Source organism: Acipenser ruthenus, chromosome 9 (genome assembly GCF_902713425.1).
Source record: "Acipenser ruthenus chromosome 9, fAciRut3.2 maternal haplotype, whole genome shotgun sequence".
Lineage (NCBI taxonomy): Eukaryota > Metazoa > Chordata > Actinopteri > Acipenseriformes > Acipenseridae > Acipenser > Acipenser ruthenus.
Genome location: NC_081197.1, coordinates 42,559,767 through 42,586,653, shown reverse-complemented (window position 1 = coordinate 42,586,653; position 26,887 = coordinate 42,559,767). Strand labels below are relative to the sequence as shown.

General features: G+C 36.9%; 2 protein-coding genes across 6 annotated transcripts in view; both read left to right on the top strand.

Annotated features, from left to right (window-relative positions):
* Positions 1-16,190: 16,190 nt before the first annotated feature.
* LOC131696472 (dehydrogenase/reductase SDR family member on chromosome X-like) overlaps positions 16,191-26,887 on the top strand; it is a 56,992-nt gene continuing 46,295 nt past the window's right edge. For 2 of the 5 annotated variants that reach the window (XM_059030023.1, XM_034009008.3), the window contains exon 1: positions 16,640-16,768. In XM_059030023.1, the coding sequence (XP_058886006.1) occupies positions 16,669-16,768 (100 nt within the window). In that variant the 5' untranslated portion in view covers positions 16,640-16,668. Of the gene's footprint in view, positions 16,331-16,639; positions 16,769-22,325; positions 22,437-26,887 lie in introns of those variants that run through there. The other 3 variants (XM_034009010.3, XM_034009012.3, XM_034009013.3) reach the window with 3 other exon arrangements.
* On the top strand, positions 22,365-26,412 carry LOC117405709 (E3 SUMO-protein ligase ZBED1-like). Its single transcript, XM_059030022.1, has one exon. It carries the CDS (start codon positions 22,365-22,367, stop codon positions 24,438-24,440), a length of 2,076 nt encoding a protein of 691 aa, XP_058886005.1. The 3' UTR covers positions 24,441-26,412.

Sequence of the window (26,887 nt, the reverse complement as noted above, 5' to 3'; positions counted from 1 at the left end):
TGATTTTGTGGTATATATGCCGGGACGTGGACTGCGATCACGGAATCTAATTTGGGAAGCTGGGCGCGGATAAAAAACACATTTTTGCTACCTACTATCTGCTATCACGGAAAGCAGGGTGACCTGGTGAGTCCAAATTCATGTCTCTTGTTTTGGATTTAAAGAGCTTAAACTGTACGTGCTAAAAGGTAGCTACAGTGAACAGAGTGAGCTAATTCTTTATAGTTATGATATGTGTTTGTGCTGGTTTGTTTGTTCTTTAGAGTGATTATACTTACCGGTATACTATACAGATGGACTGTACTACAGGCAAGGCTATTGTGTATTTTACAGACTTTACAGTCTGTTTTATCCATTCAACAAAAATCAAAATATTAAAACGTGTACGCATCTTTTCGCGAGGTAGAAGGCCGAGTCTCAGCCAATATCCTTGGTTTTAAAAGGTTTTTTTTTTTGTTTTTTTTTTTGTTGGTTACAGGGCGCTTATTTGTATGCAGGAGGTTTGTGCGCCTAACAGACCATAAAGGTGAACTTGGTATCAACCTCCAGAAATATATACATAACCTATATTTCTAGAGGTAAAACCAACAACAACCGAAGTGCACACGCAGAAACATAACCATCCAACATCAATATTTATTTAAATACTGAATGAAATGAGTCCATGAACCTTCAGAAAGTATATGAGTGAGTATACTGCTGTGACTGTGTTTTTAAGCATAAAGAAGCAATGCACCTCTTTTTAAAATAGAAAAGCGTTTTTTTTAAGTTAATCTTTTTTTTCAATGAATAGACGTGATTAAAAAAAAAATCAATAGGTCTGAAGTCAAACGGTGTGCATGGACTAAGATTACCATTTCCGTAGGTGATAGAATATAATTGCCCTTCAAATGTTTACGAGAGCAACATCATTCAGCGAGACCTGAAAATCATTTTTAAATAACATTTATTTTAATCCAGCAATCTACCATTAATTTTAAACAATGTCAAACTATATTTGTATTTTTTTTATTATTTTTTATTTTTTTATTTATCTCACTTCACTGTTTTTTTGTTTCGTAATATATTCCTCTCAAACTATTCAATTCTCTTAACTAATCTTTTTTGTGTCAAAGGGTTCTATAAGCAGGCTACTGTATGGTAGCTCAAGCCAAATAGAAAGTTGTTTTTTTCACGCTTGTTTGTAAGGACCGAATTAGCCTTTTACATTTCGTGTTGGATTCATCATGCATTGTTCCTAATAATACACCTACCAATATCAGATGAACTATGGCTTGCAGCATATTTATCTATAGTCGCTACATGTTTGTATGTACAATATTTTGAAACAATCTGTAGTAGCGCATCAATTTCCTTTGTCACTAGTCTATGCTGTACAGTGCGTGGAGATCATTCTAAAACCGTCCATGTAGTTCAGTTTTCCTCATCAAATGCGATTGAAGAACTGCCACATTTTCTTTTTTCCAAATGGTTAAATGGAGACTGGTTTTAAAGTCTGATTTCAAATGGATCTGCAGGGTATAGCTTTGCTAGCAACCCAATGATTTTCATCCTAGATACAAAGCACAACAATCAGGTTCTTGAAGGACAAGTAAAGGGCATATTAGCATCTCTGTGACCCCAATTACACAGCGTGGATTGCTAGTGTCCCAGTCCTGAACACATATAGGAGGGGGAGGGGTGTGTATATTTTTCAGATTTTAATATATATCAGTAAGTTGTAAGTCATTGGACATTGTTTTATGTTATTTTAGCTCTGATCAAAAGCTGTCTAAACGTTAAAACTGTTTTTTTTATTTATTTTAAAAAATTTACACAACTACTAATATGTAATATTTATTAGTTTTTAGTCTTAATCATTTGTGTTCTTCATATAACACTCTGGATGTTGTATTAAGACCAGCTGTAAATAGTGGCTCCATACTAACCTGTGACTCAAATGTATTTATTATTTTGCTTTAGAATTAGTCTCTAACCCATGTTGTGTTTCTTCAGCTGTCTGTTCATATTTATCTTAAAAACACACAGGATTGGAGCCTGGAGAAAAAGAAAAAAATGACTAACCTAACATTTATCAACTGATTATTTCTAAAAAATAGATTGTGTCCAATATTACATAAAAAAAGATTTAAAATGTAAAGATTGAACTGCCATTCTGTTTGACCAAATGTAATTCTTTATTACACTTTCTTCAAGTACGTTTTTGTAAGAAAACCAAAGTGTACAGAGTTTAACATTAAGAACACTAAATAATGCTTTTGGAAAAAGAAAACATCCATTAACAATGTAGGGAAAAGCAGAAGAGTAAAGCTGGCCCACAATCACATGTACTTTTACACTGAAATATTGTGAATTGGTGTCTTTTTACTCCATTCTTCCATGGTTTAGCATTCGGTGCAGTCTACACCACTGGTATCAGTCCCAGTCCTCAAGTGCCGCCAATGGTCCAGGTATTTGTTGTAAACATGTATTATTTCCCAGTGCACAGAAGACAGCACTTACAGACGCTCTCTGACATGTTAAACAACGTGCACCTACAGTGATTACTCAAGAGAGAGACCCATCAGACTGCAATTAAAAAAAAAAAAAAAATGGTTCACACCAAAAAAAAAAAAAACATGGTCTATACCAGTGGTTCTCAAACCCACTGTGTCTGTTGGTTTTCATTCCAACTGTTTAAGATCTGAAAACAATTAAAAATGTCTAATTAAGCAAATTATCTGTTCAATTAAGGGTCTAGTTAAGTAACTGAGAGCTCAGCTGGAATGAGAACAAGCAGACACAGGGGGTCCCCAGGACCAGGGTTGGGAACCGCTGGTCTATACCAACAGGTTGATTTTAAATAGGGGCAAGGCTGTTCCAGCTGTGTAACAGCATTTGCGTTCCACAAAGTCCTCCATGTCAATTTTAAGAAGTGCCCAATCTATCAACGTACTGGCGTAAAGGTGTACTCATCTCACCTGCACCAACCTCCATGAGACTAGCGCATCCTGTTGAATTGAATATGTAAATGAGAAGCGCAGGTGTTCTTACTTGGTAGTATCAATTTTAAGCACAACGTATCCTCCTAACCGTAGACTACTTTCATCTGGTTGCGCTGCGCCAAACTAATAGGTGGTGCAGGGCTAAGCTGCCAACGATTTCCTTTAAGGAAATAACAAGTGTGTAGCTTATGTTCACCTGGTTGAGGATAGGATTTCTTGTCCTTGCAAAATGGCTTTCCAATTGCTTTGGCAGTGTTTATAAAACTGAAGACTACGCAGACCATAGCATTTACACAGCACTTCATTTTTATGCCTGTGGACTGTCACAGACAACAGTGACCATCAAGGTCTTTCACAGTCCTCAATATCGAAATGTATTGCGCAAGTAACTGATACTTTGATTAATTGAATGACACAATACATTGCAGAGAGACGCAGCTTGAGTTTTACAACACGTTTGGATTTTCAAAAGTCATAGGATGTATTGACTGTACTCATGTTCCAATAAAACCACCAAGCATGAAAGAGGCTGCATTTAGAAACTGCAAACAATACCACTCATTAAATTATAATAAATACATTGTCAGTGACTCAGTGTCAGTGAAAATGAGATTCATTACTGTAACAGCTTTGCCAATGCAGAACTTTAACACTGGTTATTCTCTCTTTGTAACAGTAACATCTCAGAGTCACTGAAGGTATATTTATTATTGTAAGGATTTCTCTGCTCGCACACAGATTTATAGTGCAAGTATGATGGAGTAGACTCATTTTCATCATTTCTCTGACTATTTTCCCCCCTCCATGTTAGGTTCACCCTGGGCTTGTTCATCACATGTCAAGACATTTGAATTCCTTGGTAACGTTTCAATCTGTTGCATGCAATGTTCTGCTACATTTATGATCTCAGAAGTTACATCCACAGGTCCATCATGCTCCTGAATTTCATGAATTACGTCTACATCTGCTGGTCAAGATTCACCTCTCAGATCATAAGACGCATCTGAAAAGACAACGTTTATAAATTACAATGCAATGGTCGATGGCTTATTATTGCATATGTATTCACTGCTTCAAGTTAATATAGTCTCAGTAGGATACTTAATTGTATGCTGCAGCACTCCTAAAAGGCAATATGTAGAATTTAACAAACATGCCAGTTAATTGTACATTACTGCATTACATATCAAACATTATTGAAAAGATCAACTCAATATTTCAGATTATATACATATGAGCAACTATTACAAGCAAGTATTACAAACGGGTTGAATGGTTCAATTTGAGGGTCATTGAAATAAATATTAATAAACTACGTTTTGCATCATCAGCCTGAACAGAAAGATAGTCCTTTACACCCACACCATCCAATGCATATTTGTCTATGAGGTGGAGTACTTTTAGCTCGGTCTCTGTTCTTTTTAGAGCTGCACTTTATTTTTTTATTTGCTTTATGCTTCTTTTCACAGATGACACTGTATTGATATTATCTCTTATTTTGTTCCATATTCTGTCTTCTGCTGGTCCTCCCAGCCTCAAGCTTCCTTCTCCAAACAGTTCTTTGTATTGTATGAGTCCATCAATCAAAATGCACATTTGTCAGTTTGTAAATTTTTCAATCCGCGCCCTTTTTATTCTTTTGTTTTATTTTCCACATCTTTTGTTGTTTGTTCATCCATTGCTAAAAACAACAAAAAAAACCACCTACTATGCACCTGAGAGCAAGCCTTATTTAAATAGCTTCATTAATGCATACATATATGGGTTACACCTGGCGCAGGTTACAGCTGTGCTCTCCTGCACTACCAGGACTGGAGGACTGTGATCATTACAAAAAAAAAAAACACCAAACAGGTGCACGCAAGGCAAGCTTAGAGAGGGTGCAGCATTTGAGTGCAAGAAAGACTAGATTGCACCCTATTTAAAATCAACCTGTATGGGTACAATGACTGCTAATTTGACAGATACAAAAATCATGAAACCATGTATGTCATGTCTGGAGCTCTATTTGTGAAAGTGCTTGCAATTTTTAAAAACTATTTATTAATGTTCTAAAATGCAATTTAGATGTTAATGGATTGCAACTGCACTTCTGTCTATCTGAAACCATATGCTTCACAATTACATCACAATCATGTGCCATGGGATTAGCTGACTATCAGTTTCTGAGGTCCTGTCACTTTTCTATTGGACTAGTCTACTATTCAGTGCTATCCCTAGTCTATACTCTATTATACAGATCAGACTAGTTTAGTATGTTTAAATTCCTCAAAGTTTAAACTGTCGTCAAAAAAAATTCTTGTAACATTTTACAAGAACCACATACTGTACGGATCGGATATTCTCAACATGTACAACCTTAAATTCACCAAGCAAATGCATGGGCTTCTGCACATTCATTTATTTGTATTACTTTTTGACATGCATAGTGGTAATTTAAAAATCATATCTATAAATTCAGAGAGCTGGGTTTTTTCTATACAAAACAATTCATATTTAGGCCCTGCCGAATCAAGATTTTGATTCCCATTACTCATGAGTGCTTAAATGTATGCATCTAAAAACCTGCACACAGATACTGACAAACTCATTATATTTCTTCCATTGCTCCTCTCTCTAAGCTGATGAGTTCCAGATGAATGACTCCCATCATGTCATGGCACTGTATGATTTGTTTTCCCTGAAAGCCTGATAACAATTATTGTACAGTAGGAGGTTACTAGTGTGTTGACAATATGTAAAAATACAGCTTCTTGACAGCAGCCTTTCTGGAAATACCATTGGTATACCATTGAATTCACTAGCCTTCCATATTTTAGAATCACAAACACATTCTAAGCCGCCAAATGCCTTTGACTGTGGACACTTAACTGTTGATTGGCAGGAATGCCTGCTGCTTAAGTGCTTAAATATCACACATAAATGATGTTCATATATATATATATATATATATATATATATATATATATATATATATATATATATATATATATATATACTAATATGATTTGGGCTTGTGTTAATTTAATGGTCTTTTCTGCTATTATGCTTGTCTGATAGAACATTGCATAATATTTCTTTACTATACTACTAAAAACAAATGTTTTGCAAAAGATGATCGACATTTTCTTGATTATGTAATAATTGTCTAAGTTTCTTATTAGTAGAGTGCTTCTCTCTCTCTCTCTCTCTCTCTCTCTCTCTCTCTCTCTCTCTCTCTCTCTCTCTCTCTCTCTCTCTCTGTCTCCGATATATAAATAAATAACATCTGCCAGCATTTTCCAGTCTCTAGCAGCTTCCAGTTGTCCTGGACGAGGCTTGGTCTTAGCACCTTTTCTTGGTAGTTGCTCTCCTGGACGGAGAAATATTGTCTTTTGTGTGTAATGCTTTGATGGAATTGGTGGCAACTTATTTGTCATGTTACGCCTGTCTTCCAATGCTAAGGCCAAACATCTCAGCACCTGGTCATGGCGCCAAGTAAACCGTCCTTGTCTAAGACCCACCTTACATCCTGTCAAAATGTGCCTTAATGTTGCAGGTGATGAACACAAAGGACATGAGGGATCCTCACCCACCCAGAGGTTTAGGTTCTGTGGTGATGGGAGAACATCATATGTTGATCTGATGAGGAAACTGATCCTGCTCTGTTCCATTGTCCATAGGTCTTGCCAGCCGATCTTGCGTTGTTCTACACTCTCCCATCTCATCCATTCTCCCTTCTTGGCCTGGGAAACGGCCTTTACACACCTCATCCTCTCCTGCTTTTGCACCTCGTTGACTACCAGCTTCCTCCGTTGAGCTGGGGTACCTTGTGCCATGTAGGAGGAGCTGAACTGAGACCAAGACCCCCTCTTCCATGCTGAACTTGCCCCATAATATCATGATTCGAAGGGCAGCCTTTGCATCTTCCACGTCTTTCTTTGCCGCCCACTTTCTTCCAGTTTTCAACACAGGTGCTACCTCCCTTATGCATTTGTCGCATGAATCTACTTATGTCATTTCCAGTCAGAACCTGGCGCACTTAAAATCCTCCGTTAGTTAGAGCAGAGACTGGTAGCTGCAGTATTCCTTTACCATAAAGTCACACTCTGCTCCCAACCATTTCCTGACGTATGAACTGATTAAAGATTCCAGCTTCTCAACTGTTGTCAAAGAAACCTCGTACACAGTCAGTGGCCACAGCAGCCTTGGCAGTAGACCAAACTGAAAGCACCAGAGTTTTAATTTGCCTGGTTAAGTGCTGCTGTCTATGCTTTTCAACCCTTCCGCTGCTTGCTGTCTAACTTCTCCCACACAAACTTTGTCCTTTAGATCCCCGTTGTACCATCTCCCAAGACTTTTCACTGGCTACTCAGACACTGTTGGTATTGCCTCACCATTAATGTAGAACCTTTTATCTACTACTTTACATTTAATTTTAGAGATGCTCCTTGATTTAGTGGGCTTGAATTGCATTCAATGTTATTGGTTGATTTGCCTGATAACCGATTAGTGCAGGCTACTGTTGTAGTCATGGTTGTCATGTCATCCATGTATGCTCAAATTGGTGGTAGTCGCATTCCAGAAGCCAAGCGCTCTCCTTCCACTACCCATTTTGATGCCATAATAATTACTTCTGTTGCCATGGTAAAAGCCAGTGGAGAAATGGTGCATCCTGCCATTATTCCAACCTCTAGGCATTGCCATGTAGTGCTGAATTATGAAGTTGAAAAACTGAATTGCAAATCACCAAAGTAGGCTTTCACTAAATTTGTTATTGTTATCGGTACACTGAAAAAATCAAATGCTGCCCAAAGAAGTTCATATGGCACTAGAACATATCACGCTGATGTGTTCTAAGCATCCTGGGAAACCTGGAATGCCCGCTTTTTGTACTGAAGTGTCAATGAAGCAGTTCTTTAATAGGTAAGTTGACAATCTGCGCAATAATGCTGAAGAAAATCTTGCCTTCTACGTTTAATAGGGAACTGACTGATGCTTGTAGAATCCTTTTCTTTTAGTATAAAGACTCCACCTGCTCGGCACCATGCTCTTGGTACAACCTGTCTTTCCCATGCCACTTTCATCAATTTCCACAGGATTCGTAGAACTCCTGAAGCACTCTTGTACACTCTGTACGGAACTCCATTAGGCCCTGGAGATGATGACGTTCTTGCTTTTTTCACAGCTTGCTCTAGTTCTTTCCACTTAGGTGCACAGTCCTCCATTTGATAGTCTAGTGGATTGATATGTGGGATGTCTGAAGGAATTAACATAGGCTCCTGCCTTTTTGAATCTGTATGTGTTTCCTCCAAATATCTCTCCAGCTCAAACTTAGATGATTTTAGTGTGCCATTTTTCTCATTGGTGAAAAGTTAGTTCTCGCACGCTCCTTATTATTTTAGTATTTTTTTTTTTTTTTATAAATACCTCAATATATTAATAATTCTGTTTGATTTTGTAGCATGCAGAATGCAGTGTTATCGCAAATAGGATTAGAAAATAGACTATTATTATTTGTTTATTTAGCAGATGCCTTTATCAAAGGCGACTTACAGAGACTAGGGTGTGTTAACTATGCATCAGCTGCAGAGTCACTTACAACTACGTCTCACCCGAAAGACGGAGCACAAGGAGGTTAAGTGACTTGCTCAGGGTTACACAATGAGTCAGGGAAAAGAAACATTTGTAAACTTGCTATTTGTTTTATTATAGTGTTTGGGTCTTTTTATTTTTTGTGTAAATGTAACATGATATCAAAAATAAGATAATCAAAACAAACAAAAAAACACCGGTAAAGGTTATTCACCTGAGTTTTAATGACACAAAGGTTGTTTGTGATGCATGTCGTCACCTCTCTAACCCATCCACAGATAAACTGGTTGTATAATTCCAGTCCTTTGTAGCATCTCAAATCTCGAGGGTGTATGGGCTAGGTGTACAAATCATATAATTTATTATGTCCGGAAAACAAACACTTTGCAGTAATTGCACGTCCTGGCTCCATCTTTGCTCAGAAATAGCACACGGATCTTGGTTACCAAATTATATGTATCTTTTCACTGTATCTTTTTTTAAATGATCAATCTAATTTCCTAAAATAGTGAGAAAATGCTGCAGTTTCCGACATTGTTCAATGATGTGTATTGGTAAAATTCACACGAGTCCACCAACATGGCCGTCGTCTCTGTTAAGAATGGTTGCTAGGTGATTTATGATGTCATTGAAAACAATCTATTAAAACCTGTGCTCAGATCACCCGATCTTCTAGTGCAGGGGTGCACAATTCCGGTCCTGGAGGGCCAGATCCCTCCTGGCTTTTGTTCCAACTGTGTTCTAAATTACTTAATTAGACCAATAATTGGTAATAATTGGTCCAATTAAGTAATTTAGGGCAAGGTTGGAACAAAAGCCAGGAGGGACACCGGCCCTCCAGGACCGGAATTGTGCACCCCTGTTCTAGTGGGAGTGCTGTGTTTCAGACAGACAGTTCGTCATCGGAGGCAAAGCCTCCTCTGGTAAAAAAAAAAAGAAAAAAGAAAAGAAAGAAATATTTTCTTTCTTCACAGCTGAAGAAGGGCTTTTGCCCGAAACGTTCTGAAATAAATGACATTATTTTTATTTTATTTTTTCTTCTGGTTGAAATGATTGTTGCATAATAAAATGGTATTCACTTTTCTGTTGAATTGTTCTGGCTGTGGTTTTGTTGACGAATCAACAGTTTTCTGTGGATTCGTAGCACTAACTGTGGATTAGTTCATCAACAATATATCTGCCCCGCACTCCCCTTCTCTTCAAAGCCACACAGCCACTTTTAGTTAGAAGATTCGTAGAATGAACCCATCAAAAGATCAGTATTCTGATCCATACATTAAATTGGCTGTTTTACTCATATAAATATAGCCTACATTACATACTTCAAGGACTTAAGAGCAGCTGATGATCTCACCTTAACACAGACTTATCAAGAATACCAAGACAATCATGATTTATGGTTGATGCAGTGGTTTATTGTGGTACGGTATAGATTGAGCAAAGTGACCACTTTGGTTCTCATAAGTTTTAACCAAGCAAGTTTTCTAAAAACTTCCAAACATGAGGACTTAAAATGCTGCCACATTTAAGTGGGTCACATTTCACATTAGTCATTTATAAAAATGGCTCATATGTAGCAATACTTTTGACATAGTTAAAGGGTTGTTTTTGACTGATTATGTAACATTTGAAGAAATCTAAGGTGTCAACTGTTATTTGCAATGACGCACCCAAACAACGTTTTAACCTTCGTTTTTATTTCACAGACATGCCACTTATTTTATTCCCTCAAGACTAGCTCTGTTGTAAATAACTGTCAGCAATAATCTCCATGAACTTGAATAGTATAGATATTAAAGAGCTATCCGCAATGGGATGTCAATGAGCATGCCTACAGGTATGGCCAAAAGTTCTGCACCACCTAGAATTTTAGGATTGATTCCTAATTAAAAAAATATATATGAACATAATGTAGATCTTTTATTTAATATCATGTAATAATAAAAAAAAGTTAAGTATATGGAAAACTAGAAAGCGATATATAATTCAATATGTTAACGTAACATTATTCAGCAGGTTTCATTTCACTTTATGAAGCAAAATTAGTTCTCTATAGGGTGATGCAAAACTTTTAGCCACAGCTGTACAGTGCCTCAAAATAGAAATAACATCCATAACTTCAAACTCTGACTCATACATTCAGGGGAAGAGACCACTTTTCTAGTCTTCAGCTAGAAGGAACTACACTCCTCTATTTAGTTTGATTGTTTTTGTATGCTAGAATGGAGACATATGTTTTCTATTTTGATGATTGCTTTCATATTATGAATTAAGATTAGAATAAATAATCACATTTCACTATTTGCACATTACAATGTGAGAGGTACAGAACTGCAATAAACATAGTAATGTGCCCCCACAGACATGCTCAAATAGAAGACGCCAGTGAATTGTGAATTTAAATGATCACAAATCCACTTCTCAGGAGCAGCTAAAGGGATTATAAAAAACTATACAGTGCACACCCCAAGCTTGTTTGCATCCTCAGTGATGCTCGGGCTATCCTGCTTATCTTCAGGCTGATACTGCTCAGGAGGAGGTCAATGTGACCTAACTGTCGATGTGAATGCAGATGTGGTGAGCAGTTCATTGTACTGACTGTGCAACTACAGCACACACATTTCAGACATGACTTAGAGAATTGTGTTAATCATGTCGCTAGGTATACAGTACATGATTCATAGTGTACAGTGCTCAGTTGTTATTTCACTATCTGACTTACAAACCATGAAGTATTGAGGGCAGTGAATTAGTCAAGGGTTTGTGTAATCAAAGTATTGTACAATTTGTGAATAATAGAGTACAATTGTTTTCCTTTTTTTCTCTAGAGAGCAGATTACAGTATCTTCACATTCAGTTTTGTTTATCAGTGAAGAAAAAAGGTGCCTCATCCGCAAAAAGAGATCTTGTTAATCTTAATAAACACAACTAGTTTTTATGATATTTTAGAAAATAAGGGTTTCACGGCATTTGCAAGCTAGTTGAAATGAAATAAAGATAGGGGTCCCCAGTGGCTCTCATAGCATAGTCACAGACATTTGGAGTGCTGGGAGAGCCTTGGAGAGTGGTTTGAATTCCACTCATGCCAAGTTGCACATCTTGGTTGAGGACTCAGAAAGAGCATTGCTTTGGCCTTTGCACTCCTGTGGGGATAGGGAGGAAAGCCAACTGTGGCAAGTTCACCTCATCATGCTTCATTGATTGAGTAAGTCTACTCGGAACCATTACCAGGATGGTGTTGCTTACTTAAGAGGTTTTTTTCTTTTTGGAAAAACAGCACCTGAAAGGACAAAAAAAAAGGAACATGTACAAAATAAATATTATATACATATAATATACATTGACATGGAAATGATAGAAATGAAAGTTTGTGATGCTTTGAGCTTTTCTTGACCATCCGAAATGCAGGGACTAAACAGCCTTCATTCCTTTCTCGTCAGTGAGAATGTGACCGCAGCTCTGCCTGCTGTTCTAAGACAAGCTCAATATATCTCAAAGCCAGCTAAATGAAGATTTAGAGAAAAACCCAGAACCACCTCGATTTATAGCTGTTTGAAAAAGAACAACTATGTTTTCCAGGTTGGCAAGTATGGCAGATTTAAAAGCTAGCTTTTAATAATTCCAGCTGCATTTGAGGTGTATTCTTGCATTGAAACTGAGATTACAAATAATTGTTTTGCTGGCAATGTCCTATATTACTTTGATTCGATTGTACTGAGTGTGCATTGCAAAGCAGAGTTGACACAAAGGGATTGATTATTTTAGTAAACAGATTTCTGGAAAAAGAATAGATAAATATTTTTTCTACTTATGACTGCTGTTATCATTCTATTAACCGGCTGAAGGACTGCTTGAGATTCTGTCCATAGTGCCTGAGTAATATCAGAATATATTGCTCCCTATATTGATACAAAATAAACATACTTTACTGAATATAGTATTGTCTATTTTCATAATACATTTCTTGCCTGTTTAATATCTTATTATGTGTGTTTTCTAGTATTCTCTTTTGTTGTTTCTGCCAAGATCATTATACTGTACTAGTAGTGAACTAACAATGTTGATACTTTTTATTGTATTCAGCTGTTTGAATTCAAATGGAAAGTAATTGTGAAGCGTGCGGTTTCAGATGGATGGAATAAGAAAGTAACATGGAAATTAAATGTTGGAACATTAATAAATAGTCATTTTAACAGTAATAAAAAGATTGCATGCAGTTTTTAAATATAGTGCAGAAACAGCAAGGTGTTATACAACAATATGGTCACAAATAGAATGCACAACATTATAAAATACATGTTTTATCAATATTTTTTAATAGTGGAGACTATTTGACTCATTCTACACCTAGTGTGCAGCTGTAATTTCTGTGATTTTGCATTGTGATTTTTCCATTTACAAACTAAGATGCATTTTTTCCTGTGTTTTTGTTCAATAAACTGTATATACTTTTTTTCTAAGCTTTACAAAGTACATTCCTATAGAACGTAGGGTCCACCTTCACCAGCTGGTCTCGTGGGAGGGAGGTGGGTGTGGCTTTCCTCTGCAGTGTAACAAAGTACATATGTTGGTCATTTACACTTGTTAGTGGCTTAAATTTACAGACAGGCTTTTTCTGAATGGAAAAACTGATGTAGCAACATTTTAAATACTGGTAAATTATTGAATGTGTTATTGATATCTGTTGTTTAACTATTATTTTGTTTTAAAATGAAACTGTGTTTTGTGGATATTTGTATGTTTTGAAGCTGAAGCCACAGCAGGGGTATTTAACTTATGGTTTCCACAGATTGGATATTCAAATCCTACAGGACAGAGCATTGAGTGACAAGGAGTGCCTTTTGGTGTAAGGAATCCTGCTGGACCTCAAAGCACCTATCAATCGGTAAAAATTAAAATGTTGTGACATATAAAGTAGCCAATATATAGCTTTTTAAAGGTATGATGTACCTGCTGAACTTAGAGAGAAGACATCTTTGAGACTCTACAGCAGTGCTTTAAACTTATGACTTTTAAAAAATCAAGAGGAGGTGATGACTCACACAGAAAATGATATACAAAGTGAATCTCAACAAGATTAATATAATAGTTAAGATAACTGTGATGTTTCATACTGTACTGAGTTTGTCTTTAAATTGCTTGCTATGATTCAAATGTTATTTAAATTGTGTACACTCATCAACTACATACTGTATCTACCACATACAATATTTATTTATTTTGTAATAATAGCTTTGATTGTTTTAAATCCTGCCCATGTGGGGAATTCCAAAGGGATTTTCTGTTGTTTTTGCCACATGGCAGATTGACAAGTTTACACTTGCAAGTGCAACTGTGCCTCATTTGCATGGAGTTAATTTATTCATAGTGCCAGTTTCCAATGCGTAAAACTGAAAATGGAAAGATGATTAAAACTCAAAAAGCAGGCATCCAGGGATTTTCTTTTTAGATGCCTGTAATATCGTTCACATCAATGATTTCCAATGGGACACAAGCACTGAGGTTCAAACATCACGCTGTCAGACTAAACCAGTAAGCACGCATCTTTTCATTTCACATATACATAATAAATTGATATATAGATGCTACTGGCAAATCGCTTTTTAAGAGAATGTATTTATTGTTCATGTTTTTGGTGTACCTTTAAATGTAGCTGTTGCTTTGAAACACAGTTTAAATGTGAGGATCTGTTGTTTACTGAAAAACAGCACACTGATGTAACTCAGACGTTACATGAATAATGTGTGGCCATTTTCCAGTTACGCTGTGTAGACGTGATTATGTGTTGTTAAGGTTCAACTATGGGGGGAAGAACTTGTGGAGAAGTTTGTGGTGGTAGAAGTTTTCCCATCCCAATACAGCAACCATCCCTGAGGTATTCCCTCCAAGAAAACTTGCTCTGGGTCTGTCATCTACACTGTTCGTGAAATTAAACAGGCATTTACACCTGGATTTAATCCCATCGATAGCACACCTGAGAAAAGTAGATACACAGAGATTTCAACTTTGCCAAAGACGTATAGATCAAATTACCTACAGGGTCACACCAAGGGATGTTGCTTTGTTGTTGTTTAAAAGTCTTTGAAACAAGCTTTAAAAAGTCCGCTTGAATCTTAACTGTTGTAGTAAATGCTTCAAAGTTGCTGTATATTCAGTAGGATAATGACCTCTATACTGAGAACATAATTGGCTGAGACGATCCATAAGGTTTTTCGTAAGTAATAGCTGGGAGAAGAAGTCACAATGCTGGGTTGTCAAATGGATTCTGGCAGATACCCTTAAGTAAACAGAAGATAACTGGTGACTGACATCCCTGTGGTTTATCTGACAGTTGTCATAGGTCCATATACCTCTTTTGTTAAATCTATGGCTTATATAATATCTGGAATTCGATTTCACTTACTACTGCCAGAGACAAGACTTCTAATCGAAACATTTCTCATTGAATTACATTTTCTTTTAGTATTTTTAAATTCACATCACAAATAAACAGTTGTTGTCTGTGTCTGAGAGGCAAAGGACTGCGAATGGAACGAATGAGGTGCTGAGCTGTGAGAGGATCGCTCTCATGTCACCTGTTTGCACCATTTGTGACTGCAGTCAGTGCCTGTGTCCCTCACCTTTCTTGAATGCTGATTTCCTTAACACCAAAATATAATATAAAAAAACACATTTTAAAAATAAAAGTTCAATTCAATCCTTTCCAGAAGAGTAGGACAAAACAAACAACATAATGATACATGCAATGAAGCACAATAATAATAATAATAATAATAATAATAATAATAATAATAATAATAATAATAATACCATTAAAGACCATTTCGTTTTTTTTTTAGTTATGTTCACTCACTTTAATTTTCTACAATACATCTAGTCCTTTCAAAGCTGACCCAAGAGCTGTATAATCACAACATTGTAATCAAAGTAGCAGGCACTAGACTAGAAAATTTAAACAAATGTGGTTCTTGGTATGGTGGCCCTCTGTCATGTCTTTCAAGGAATAAGAACACATTGCAAGGTTGTAGAGCCTGTAGTGTAGAGCCAGGTTACCATTCTTGTTGTACCCCCTTTTATTTAATGAACAAACAAATATTTCCAAATAATCAATATTATTTATATATATACTGATGCACAAAAGAAACGCAACACTCATCTCTAATGGATTTAATCAAATATTTTAAACATAGATATCAAACAAAATCACAGAAAATGTGAACAAAAATACAAAGAATCATGATACGTTTTCAGTATGAAATGTGACACACTGTCAAAATGAAAACATTATAAAGTTAGTATGGGGTATGACCTCCCTGAGCATTAACACAATTCTGGCAGCGTTGACGCATAGACCTGATCAGCCTCTGGATAGACTGCAGTGGGATGTTCCGCCACTCTTCCTGTGCAGCTGCAGTCAGCTAGCGAATGTTGGCAGGTCGTAGTTGTCTCCTGTGGATGGCACTGGCGATTTGGTCCCACAGATGTTCTATTGGACTCAGGTCAGGAGAAAAAGCTGGCCATCGCAAGACCTCGACACTGTTGTCTTTGAAGTCGTGCAATTGTAATCCTAGCACTGTGTAGTCTTGCATTGTCCTGCTGGAAAATCGACACTTCCCGATTGACTTGCAGGAACGGAAAAACTGTTACCTCAAGGACTTCGTCAATGTATCGCTGAGCTGTAACGTTGCCCTCAATCTGCACCAAACATCACACTTCCACCGCCCCACCGGGTAGCTTGAACAACGAACCGAAATAACCGATGTGCCATCCAGGTAATAAATCATTAACTATATGTTACGAAATTAAGTGGCAATGTCTTGGGTTGGACATGCTGCTTGGTACTTATCAGTATATTTTCATTGCAACATATCTCAAAACAGACAGTTACAGTTCACTCGCACATCCAAGATTATATACCCTTTGCAAAGAGTTTTTCAGTGTAGTGTAAAATGCAGACTACACTGCATTATCGTGTCGTGTGTGATGCAGTTTTTGCGGCGGAACTGTGCTGAGGGAAGCAAGCGTTTCCGCAGAGTGTGGGAGTGAGTGCTGCTGGCTGAGACACCACGGGTTGAAAAGGAGGAGGCACAATCACAAAAGCTACAGAGACATGTCGGTGTTTTCCGTCGTCATTCCAGTGTTGAAGGTCTATTACATCGGCTTAAAGGTGCTTCTGTATCAGCTCTTCAACAAATCATTTCCATTACCAGGTCAGAAACCATGTTTTCATAAATATTCTTGACCTGTCTGTCTTTTTGCGTCGTTGTGTGGATAGCTTGTTTCTGAGCGAATAGGCCATAGAAATCCATAAATAACACCAATAATGGCTGTAAGAGCAATGCATAAATAAATAGTAGAAACATTTTCTTTTCTTTAATTTAAAAAAAAATGTTTTAATATATGTTTTTTTAAATCAAAAATGTACTTTTGAAACGCGCTATAGAAAGACAAATATGACAAGCACGGGGCTGAGGAATACAGTCGGGCGACAGAAACTAGTCTAGTCACTGCAGAAATCAGTAACAGATTGAGTTTATATTCTGTCACAGTGTACACAGAGTTTAGGTGAAAATATCGCAACAGTCTTCAAAGGTCAATGGTGAATTGCTGACGTTTTCTAACAATACATTTTACAAACGTTATTTATTCCGAGAGGAGCCAGTGAACATTTTAACTTTGGCGGGGGTGTTTATAAAACGCATCTTATTCTTATTATTTACTTGTTGACTTATATACACATTATATATATATATATATATATATATATATATATATATATATATATATATATATATATATATATATATATAAACACACATACACACACACACCATTTAGTGGTAATTGTAGTTTTGCTTTTAAATTGTTTTCTTTACAGTAATCCTGCTGACAAGAGACATGACAATACTGTCATCAGCTGATCAGAAGTTAGAAAATTCCGTGTTGCAAAGAACAGTCCCATGATCTGAATCTTAGTCAAAGTTTAGAGTAGGGACAGTCTTTTCACAGAGCTGGGATTATACTTGCTTTAATAACTGTAGTGGTTTAGAACATGGTGTTTTAAACCATTGCAAGTGTCATTCCTTATAATAGAATTGGTACAGCCTTGAAAATTAGATTGTATCTCTGTGGACCTATCCCGGCTATAATGAAGTGAAAAATAGTAGTAAAACTGGGTCATTGGGAATTGGGTTATCTTAAATTCTGAAAACATTAGCCTGTAGGGTCTGTATGCAGGTTAGTGCAGTGAAGACATGCATTTGCAATCTTACAGCCTTCAGCAGCAAAACAGTTTAAATTGGTTGAATAATGAATAATAAATGCATTCAATTAATGTTAAAGTGCCCTCTGAGGTCAATTTGTTGAAGATTTCCTTATATATGCAACCCATTGTAAATGTTATGTGTCCCTTTCAGTCAGCCAGAATTACGTTTCTAAATAATCATTGTGAGCTTCACTGTCTCATTTAGCATGACAAATATGATGGATTTTACCAGAATATAGGATATTTGAAAAGTCCCTCCAATAGTCAGATGATACTGTACATATTTAGTAATGTCTTAATAGCTCAGTCTTTTTCACATTCCCACTGATACTGATACCCTGCCATCAAAGTTTGCAGAAACTTCATTATTCTTCTGATAAGCTTCTGTTATGCGACACACCACACCTTGAAAGAAAGAAAAAAAGTTCACCCAGGGGCTCCAAATGAAGAAATTGATGCGAGAAGAACCAAACCTTTTCCTCAATTGAGTATGAAATGATATCTCCAAGTTCACGAGGCGGCTGCCGGGACTAGTGTAGTACATGGAAGGCAGAAGGGAGGTATTAGTGCGACAGTAGCGGGCGAAGGGACCTGACTTTAATAAAAACCTGTATAAACAACCCGTTCCTTTCTAATACAGCCGTACTGCTGCAGAACACTGGACAAAGCTTCGTGGTAGATATGAATAGAGCGAAGGCCAGGCAATCGCTGACGACGGGGATGTCAATGTCTTGTCGACGGAGCTTTAAAAGTTTTAACAGAGGTTTTTAACTGGGCTGGATACTGGACAGGGCAGGAGAGACTAACGTTGGAGCTCCTGCAGCCAAATAGAGAAAATGAATAAGCATCACCTGAGTAGGTAGGAAAACAGTTGATAATATCTTGGCAGCGCTGTGCAAAGAAGTGACCTGCAGAGAAAGGAGTGAGAGTTTAGATATTAGCGAAAACGTTAAGCTGAAGCATGAATGACGGGGTCCGAGCATTTGCTAAATACAAAAAACACTAGTCAGGGAAGGTGTGTGTAATTAGGGTTTAAATAGGAGATTGGTAATGATAGGCAGCAATTAAGGGTCCCGGCACGCCCCCTCCCGAATCTCGCCGAAAGGCTAACATTTAAGAAAAACAAAAAACAAAACAAACTACCTCGCATAGAAAACGACATCAGGGAGAACTCAACAATTTCAGATTCTCTGAAATAATTATTTGCTTAGCATTTTAGATTTCGGTGAAAAGCACAGTAAGCACATTGAAAGTGTGCATTGCTGCACTGTATAATAGATGTGTCATTCTTCTGAAAAGTTCCATCTTGTGTTTCTGAGACTTCCAATGTGTTAGAAATGGGATTCGACATATTTGCCACATTTTTCTTTTTAATGATCCACTGCATTTATCAGAATCAGATGGGGTAATTACTGTAAACTTATCTGAAGTTGATTCCTTTGTGATTATTAAAACAATTTGTGATTATTAAACACAATATGATGATGTAGAGTTACACCTGAGATACAAGCAGGAATCCCTCCACTTTTTAATATGACAGTTCTAAATTATCTATTAGGGTTTGCTGGTCAGTGACATTAGAATATATACCTTCAAAATACCAGTTAAATATATATATTTTTAAATGATTTGTATTTATATGTAATACATTATCACCACCTATATAACTTTTGCATTTTATTCCTGTATTTCCCATTAATTCGTTAGCCACCTTAGCTTTCAGTTCAGAGATGCAAGCAGTTTTCAGAATCTGGATTTAGTTCAATTTCAACTCGGTGTTATGACCACATTTGGACCACAGAAAAAAAAAAGCTTCTTGATATATAATAGTAATAATAATAATGTTTATCTTGATTTTCTTCACCTTATGACCTTAAAATTGTTCTTGGTTGATTAATAAGGTCATTAAATGTAATTATGAATAATACAATTTAAGTGAGGTTTACAGAGAGAGACAATCAAGACTAAGCACAGAACACCATCGCTAGAGCCATCCCGGTGTTTTTCACAAATAAGAAATAAAACGAAGTGCAACATATAAAACGAAAAATCATTATAAAGCAAACATAGAATGACATTTTTAAATTGGGTGGTTACAATCGGTGAAAGTTTGGCTTAGGTGCCAGAATGCCAGCTTCTCCTATACCGTGATTTGTTGTCTCATGTAGGCCTACCCTGTGGTTTCCGGTGACTGTGAACGTTGTTTTTTTTTTTTTTCACTGATTGTAAGTGACAGACGACAAACCATCAAAAAAGAAAACGTAGAGCTTAATTCTTAATTTGAGTATTTGTGCTAGATTGAAGAGCCTTATGAATAAGTGTGTAAAATATCCACATTTTTATTTCGACTTGAGTTTGAGTTCATGCTGAATTGTACCACATTCTGAAATAAGCAATTTTTTGTGATTTTTATTTTTTTTTATTTAATGCCCTTCATGCTGATTTGATTTCCATTGTGCAATAATAAAAGTGTTTTTATTTTATTTTATTGTATTTTTATAGATGGCATGGGCAGTATTTACTGTAAATAGGCAGTTCATTCAAAATAGCGGGGACTTCACGCACGTTACTGTTACCGTTACTGTTGCTAATGAGAAATGTATGGTAACTAAATCATTTTTCTGTGCTAGGTCTGTTTGTCAAAATAAAAAATTGATAATGTTTAATAAAAAATATGTATAAAGTTAAAACATGATGTATACTTTGTTTTTATTTATATACATCTATTTCAGTTATTTTATTAATGTGTATCTAATAAAATGAAATAAAACAACATTTTTAGTGAATAAAACAAACAAAATTTGTGAAAAATAAAAGGAAAAATTATATATATAAAAAAATAATAATTAAAAAAAATGTCACTGGACTTTAACCATCGCTATAACCATGCCTGTGTTTGAGGTCATTATTCCTTTAGGTATTCTGAAGTGCCTGCATGTGAATGCAAGCAACTGGTCTGGAGCACAAAATTTTTTTGCCGCAGTCATCAATAACAACACATATTATGAAAGGTTAGGGTGAGAGAATACATAATCAGGTTGTTTTTTTTTGCATACATATAATGATGTTCTCTTTAAAATAATTATGGGTCATTCTGCACACTGTAGGGGCACACACAAAGTCTGCCCAAGCTAACATTTTGGTAATACTTTAGGACATATTTAGGACAAGTATTTTTATAATCAGGCTGTACCATCGTATTATTTATTTATTTGGCAGATGCCTTTATCCAAGGTGACATCTTCGCTATATGACTTATTGATGACCTCACCAAATAAGATATTTTTGTGCTGATTGAGCTACTGTAACAGACTCATTTTATATGGTCTATAGCAAATGTTTCAGGGGTTCAAAACTATTTTCTACTATTCAGAATGGAATAGTATACAATTGCATTGTAATTAACAAGCAGAAAGTGATCCTTTTATGCAGCCTATTCTAAAACAGATTTACCCACAAGGCAGTGCGTTGCTTTAAGCAGACCACAGCAGTCAGCTGATAAATATATAACCAGGCACCTACCATAATACACAATTAAAAAATGGATCCTTTAACCTAATTGGTCAATATGAGGTGCCTAATCTCTGGTAACAGACCTTGAATGTTTTTGTTCAAACTATGTTTAATCACTGTTATTTAAAATGTATTTAAAGATTCTTTTCAAATTCCACTTTTTAATGTATAAAATACTTGATGTTCATGAATCTGCTCTATGGTCATACTTAACAGCAGTCTAGAACAGGTTAATGATGAATATCAAACTTGACTATACTTTGGGGGGGGGGGGGGAGCTTTCTAGAGAAGTAGCACACCATTTGGGAAAATGTGTCTTAAATGTAGTGTGTGCTATAAACAATACTTGATCACACAACTTCTGGGTCTGCACCATAGGTCTTTCTCCTTACGAGGCATTGTTCTGAAGTCTTTATCGGCCTTTACCGGATCTTGTCTTTAGACTGCTGGTAGGAGCTTAACCTGCTCTGAAAATATGGGCCTGCTGGTTAGATGAAAACTGACATGGCCCAAGATTTGATAACCTGGTGAAGTGCTGCTTACCAATTACTGTGTGTGTGTGTGAGACAGTGAACACGAAATGCCTGTAAACAGTTTGACCGTGGCACTGGTACAATACGGGTAAATTGCCCCCCACTTTTGAAATGGCAAAAACCTGTTGTTTGCAAACTGCTATACATATACAATTTACCAATACACTTTCAGTCGAATGCCTACAAACCTTATTTGTAAATCTACTTTTCCTCCCCATCAGTCAGTATCTTACAGATTTACAAAATCCCACACACAATATTCTAGCGGAGCATTACAGTATGTTTGCTTATTATTGTAATTAATTTGTAGTATAGTCATGTCATGCATTTCTGCAATATATCAAATTCCCTAAGGGACCAATTTTTTGTTCAAAATCCAGGTTATTATAACCTTTATTTGGCCTTTTAATCTCTCATACCTTTATCTTACTGCCTTTGGCAGGTACTCATTAATGAGTGAAGGTTCATAAGGGGAACCGTGTGGCCTCCGAAGCAATGGAGAATAAAGGCTCAGAAGGTTCTTCGACTGACCTCAAATTGGTTGCTCACCCAAGAGCAAAAAGTAAGGTATGGAGGTACTTTGGGTTTGACACTGACGCTGAAGGGTGTATATTACAGTGGAAGAAAATATACTGCCGGATATGCATGGCCCAAATTGCTTATTCTGGAAACACGTCCAACCTTTCCTACCACCTGGAAAAGAACCACCCAGATGAGTTCTGCGAATTTGTGAAAAGCAACACAGAGCAGATGAGGGAGGCTTTTGCAACAGCTTTTTCTAAACTGAAGCCAGAAGCATCGCAGCATTTTGTACAGGACACATTAAACATGAAGCCAAACTATGCTTATGAGAACAGAAAACACCAGGATCTGACTGCTGCTGTAGTTAGCTTCATCTGCGAAGGGATGTATCCGGCATCGGTTGTAGATGAGCCGACTTTTAGGGCCCTTCTAAAAACTGCTGACCCAAGGTACGAGCTTCCGAGCAGGAATTATTTGTCGACCAAAGCAATTCCTGAAAAATACTATTTAGTTAAAGAAGCTGTATTTAAGGAACTTGCTGACGTGGTATGGTGTGGTATTTCTGCAGACCTGTGGAAAAGTCAGAACCAAAATAGGACTTACCTGTCTCTAGCTGCTCACTTTATAAATAACTGCAGTGTGAATAACGCCACGTTAACCACCAGGTGCTTGAAAACCTTTGAAGTACCAGAAGACAATACTGCAGAAAACATCACACGTGCACTTTACGAGGCCTTTGTTGAGTGGGGCATCAATGACAAAGTCTTTGGTGCCACTACAAATTGCTCTGCAGACATTGTGAAAGCTTGCTCCCTTCTAGACCTTCCTGTTCACATGCCTTGCTTTGGACATACCGTCAATCATGGAATAAATCAAGCATTTCAGCTTCCTAAGCTCAATATCTTTTTAGGCCATTGTAGAAAACTGGTTGAATACTTTCAGCAGTCCACAGTAGCCATGTACATGCTGAGAGAAAAGCAAAAGCAGCAAGGAATACCTCAGTGTATGCTGATAAGTGACAGAGTAACTTGGTGGGTGAGCACCCTTGCTATGCTCCAACGTCTAAAGGAGCAGCAGTTTGTTATTTCATCTGTCCTTGTCGAAGACAGCAACAATCATCACCTGATGCTTGAAGCAATGGAGTGGAACACTGTTGAGGGTCTCGTAGACTTGTTACTGCCCTTCAAACAAGCAGCGGACATGATTACTGCCTGCAAATACCCAGCAATCAGCATGGTAAAACCTCTCCTGCATATGCTTTTAAACACAACACTAAAAGCCAAAGATAGTGATCTCAAAGAAATCAGCACGGCAAAGGAGGCAATAGCCAAAGAGCTATCCTCCACATACCAGCAGTCACCTGAGGTTGACATGTTCCTGAACGTGGCAACTTTTATAGACCCCCGTTACAAAAAACTCCCCTTCCTTTCCCCCTTTGAGCGAGCCCAGGTTGAGACCAGAGTCATTGACGAAGCTAAGGCTATGTTAGAAAAATGGAAAGAGAGTTCAAGGCCAGAGGACCCACCGTTCTCTGATGAACCCCCTTTTAAAAGACAAGCAACTTCCACCCCACCTCCTACAAGCAATGCCAGCAACATACTGTCTGTAATTTTCAGCCAAACAGGTGCAGATGAAAACCAAGAGGAACTGCACGCTCAGGTGATGGAGGAGTTGAGTAACTTTAAATCCCAAAAAGTCCTCGGACTCAATGAGGATCCCCTCAGGTGGTGGTCTGACCGGTTGGCCTTATTCCCAATCCTGCCAAAGTTACTGCAGAAGTACTGGTGTGTTCCAGCAACAAGTGTGTATCCTGAACGGCTGTTTAGTTCTTCAGGGAACGTGCTGAGGGGAAAAAGAAATCGCCTTGCCCCAGCTCATGTGGACCAGCAGGTCTTTCTGTATGAAAACACACGTAATGGCTACGAAGCAGAGCCCATGGATGAGGATGAGGGAGAGTGGGGCATAGAACATGATCAAGCATTAAGTGTAGGTGATACACTTGCCATGCATACTAACGTGATTAACACAAAAGACACTGGCTTCTATTGAACTGTTGACTTTAAATGTTGTTTAGTCATTGGAAAAGTCAGTTGGACCTTTTCAATTCATATATATACATTTTTTTAACCATGGGTCAAACACTGCTTTTGTAGTATATTAAATACTAAAATGTTAATGCTATATCGACGAAAAAAGAAAATATGTCACTGTATCAGATTCTGTAAATAACAATTGGACCTTGCATTGTTTGAGTGGGAATTGAATACAGTAGCTTGCCCTATATGAAAGCATATACTGCACAATAAAGGCATAGCCTTGAATAAGTCAGATATAGCTGTAACAGGACAGGGTTCTGGATGTTCTTCTCCAACTTTATCGGACATCTGTAAGCCCTCGCCTGGACTCTCAACATGCCAGATATGAGTATCAAAAGCATTTTCCCTGACAGTTCCACAGTGGAAATTTGAGAGAGAACTCATTACATTAAATGCAGAAGTACCTACAATTGTGGACATGAAAACACAAGTGGCCGGTGTAAGGAAACTTATATAATGTCTGTGAATTAGTGCGCACAATAACAATTGACGTGTTAGTGAGTTTACTTTATTCCAATAATCAAAAGTCACACTTACAGCATAATCATTGTCATTAGGCACAATAATAAGGCCATTAGTTATTAGCTGAAGTCAGATATTGATCAGTTACCAGTTTCTGGGAGGGCATCAGACAAGACGCAGGTGTGTGTTCAAAGAGGATCTTGAATGCTTCTCAGATCCACTCTTATATATCTTGTCTAATTGTGTGTGTGAAGCTCAACCTTGTTTTTGCTAGCTAGTTTCTTTGTGTCGGCAGTGTTCCAACCAAGAACAGTCAAGTTCCCACACCCCATTCAGTTCCTTCTTCATCTTGCAGCTGTGCTAAGCTAGTATTTGTTCGACCCTTCATTGTCCATACAGCGGGGTCTCCCTTGTTCCTGGGGTGATGTTTTATTTGTTAACCTGCAATAGAAAAGCATTATGGATACATTTTTTTAACCAATGTTTTTATATGGTTGATCCTTCTGTGTTTTGTAGAAATAAAATATGTTTTTAAAATTAAGCCATTCTATTACATCAAACTTAAAGCACTACTATAGCCACATTATTGAAAATAAAGACTACCATTATATGGTACTAAACCTTGCTACATCTACAAAAGTGATGCTTTTCTAGCAAGCTTTATACTCCTGTATACTATTTGCAGTATGTATCAAAAACAAACTTGTATATGGATTGCCCTGAGAAAAGGTAGAGAACAGCTCAAAGCATATGCCATGTTGAATAGCTTCCAGGTGTGTGTAATGGCTAATCCCCCACAGCCCAGTGCAGCACAGCCTAGTACTTAAAAAAAACAAAGAGCCAGATAGATTCTCACAGCATCTTACTCAAAACAGTTTTCTCAAAGGAAAACATTTACCCAGTAAAGGTACCAAATTATGTTATGAAACATTTGTAGGCACTTTTAAGTAGTGTGAAGTTGTCTCCTACTAGATTAAGAATTGTAATTAAATGCTATTAAAAACTTTTAAGCTTTGAGTATCAATCCCATTTAGTTCTCTTTTTTCTAGGAAATAAGTTCAGTGAGTAAGTGTTGCCAGTGGATAACAAATGCTATTGTAAGTCTAAAGCTTTCATTACTTCTGTAAAATATGTTTAATAAAATGTTTGTGTTGGAATACTTTCTATTCATGGTTAAACATTGGATTTAATTTCTGAGAAAAATGTTTCTATAAAAGAAAATAGTCTTATATAATGAGAATATAGACCTTCTAGCATTATATTTACTTTGCTGTATATTGATGTATATTTCAAAAAGTACCTTGGTTTCCAATCTGCAATATGCAGTGTGCTAATGGCTATACACACACTTTTTATCCATTTTTTTTTTTTTTTTTAAGAAGAAAATCACCTGATGGCTTTTAAGTCTGTGGTTGAGAAGTAGAACTGGACTTTCCATTCTTTTTAAGGGAGCATGTGAAAAAGTCACCAGAAAATACCAAGAACAGTAATAAAAACATCTCTTTAAAAATAACTAATTTAAAGTGGTGCAATTTATTTTCAGTTGTTGATAAAGGTTATTTTCTTTTTGTTCATGAGCTGAATGCAATTCATGGGCAAAGTGCTCATAGTGCAGCAGAAGCCTTCCATGAAAAGCATCTGACAGACAAAAGCCGAGTGACACGACAGTGCAAATTACAATGGTTTGAGCCTAGTGCAAGTACAAAGTTGTGTCAGTTTGAGAGAATACTTTGGCAATACAACACACAGTCATCATTTGGCAAGTGAGAGGGAGAGATGTAGATGCAGTACTGAAATAACCTTCTGTTTGCTAGTTGGAGTATGGAAGCATTTGGCAGTAGGGGTTTACAATCTTCTAACTTTAAATCTTGATTAGACAGAGAGGAGATTTCCAAATAAACATTTGTGTTTTGCTTCTTAGAAAAACAGACATTTTGC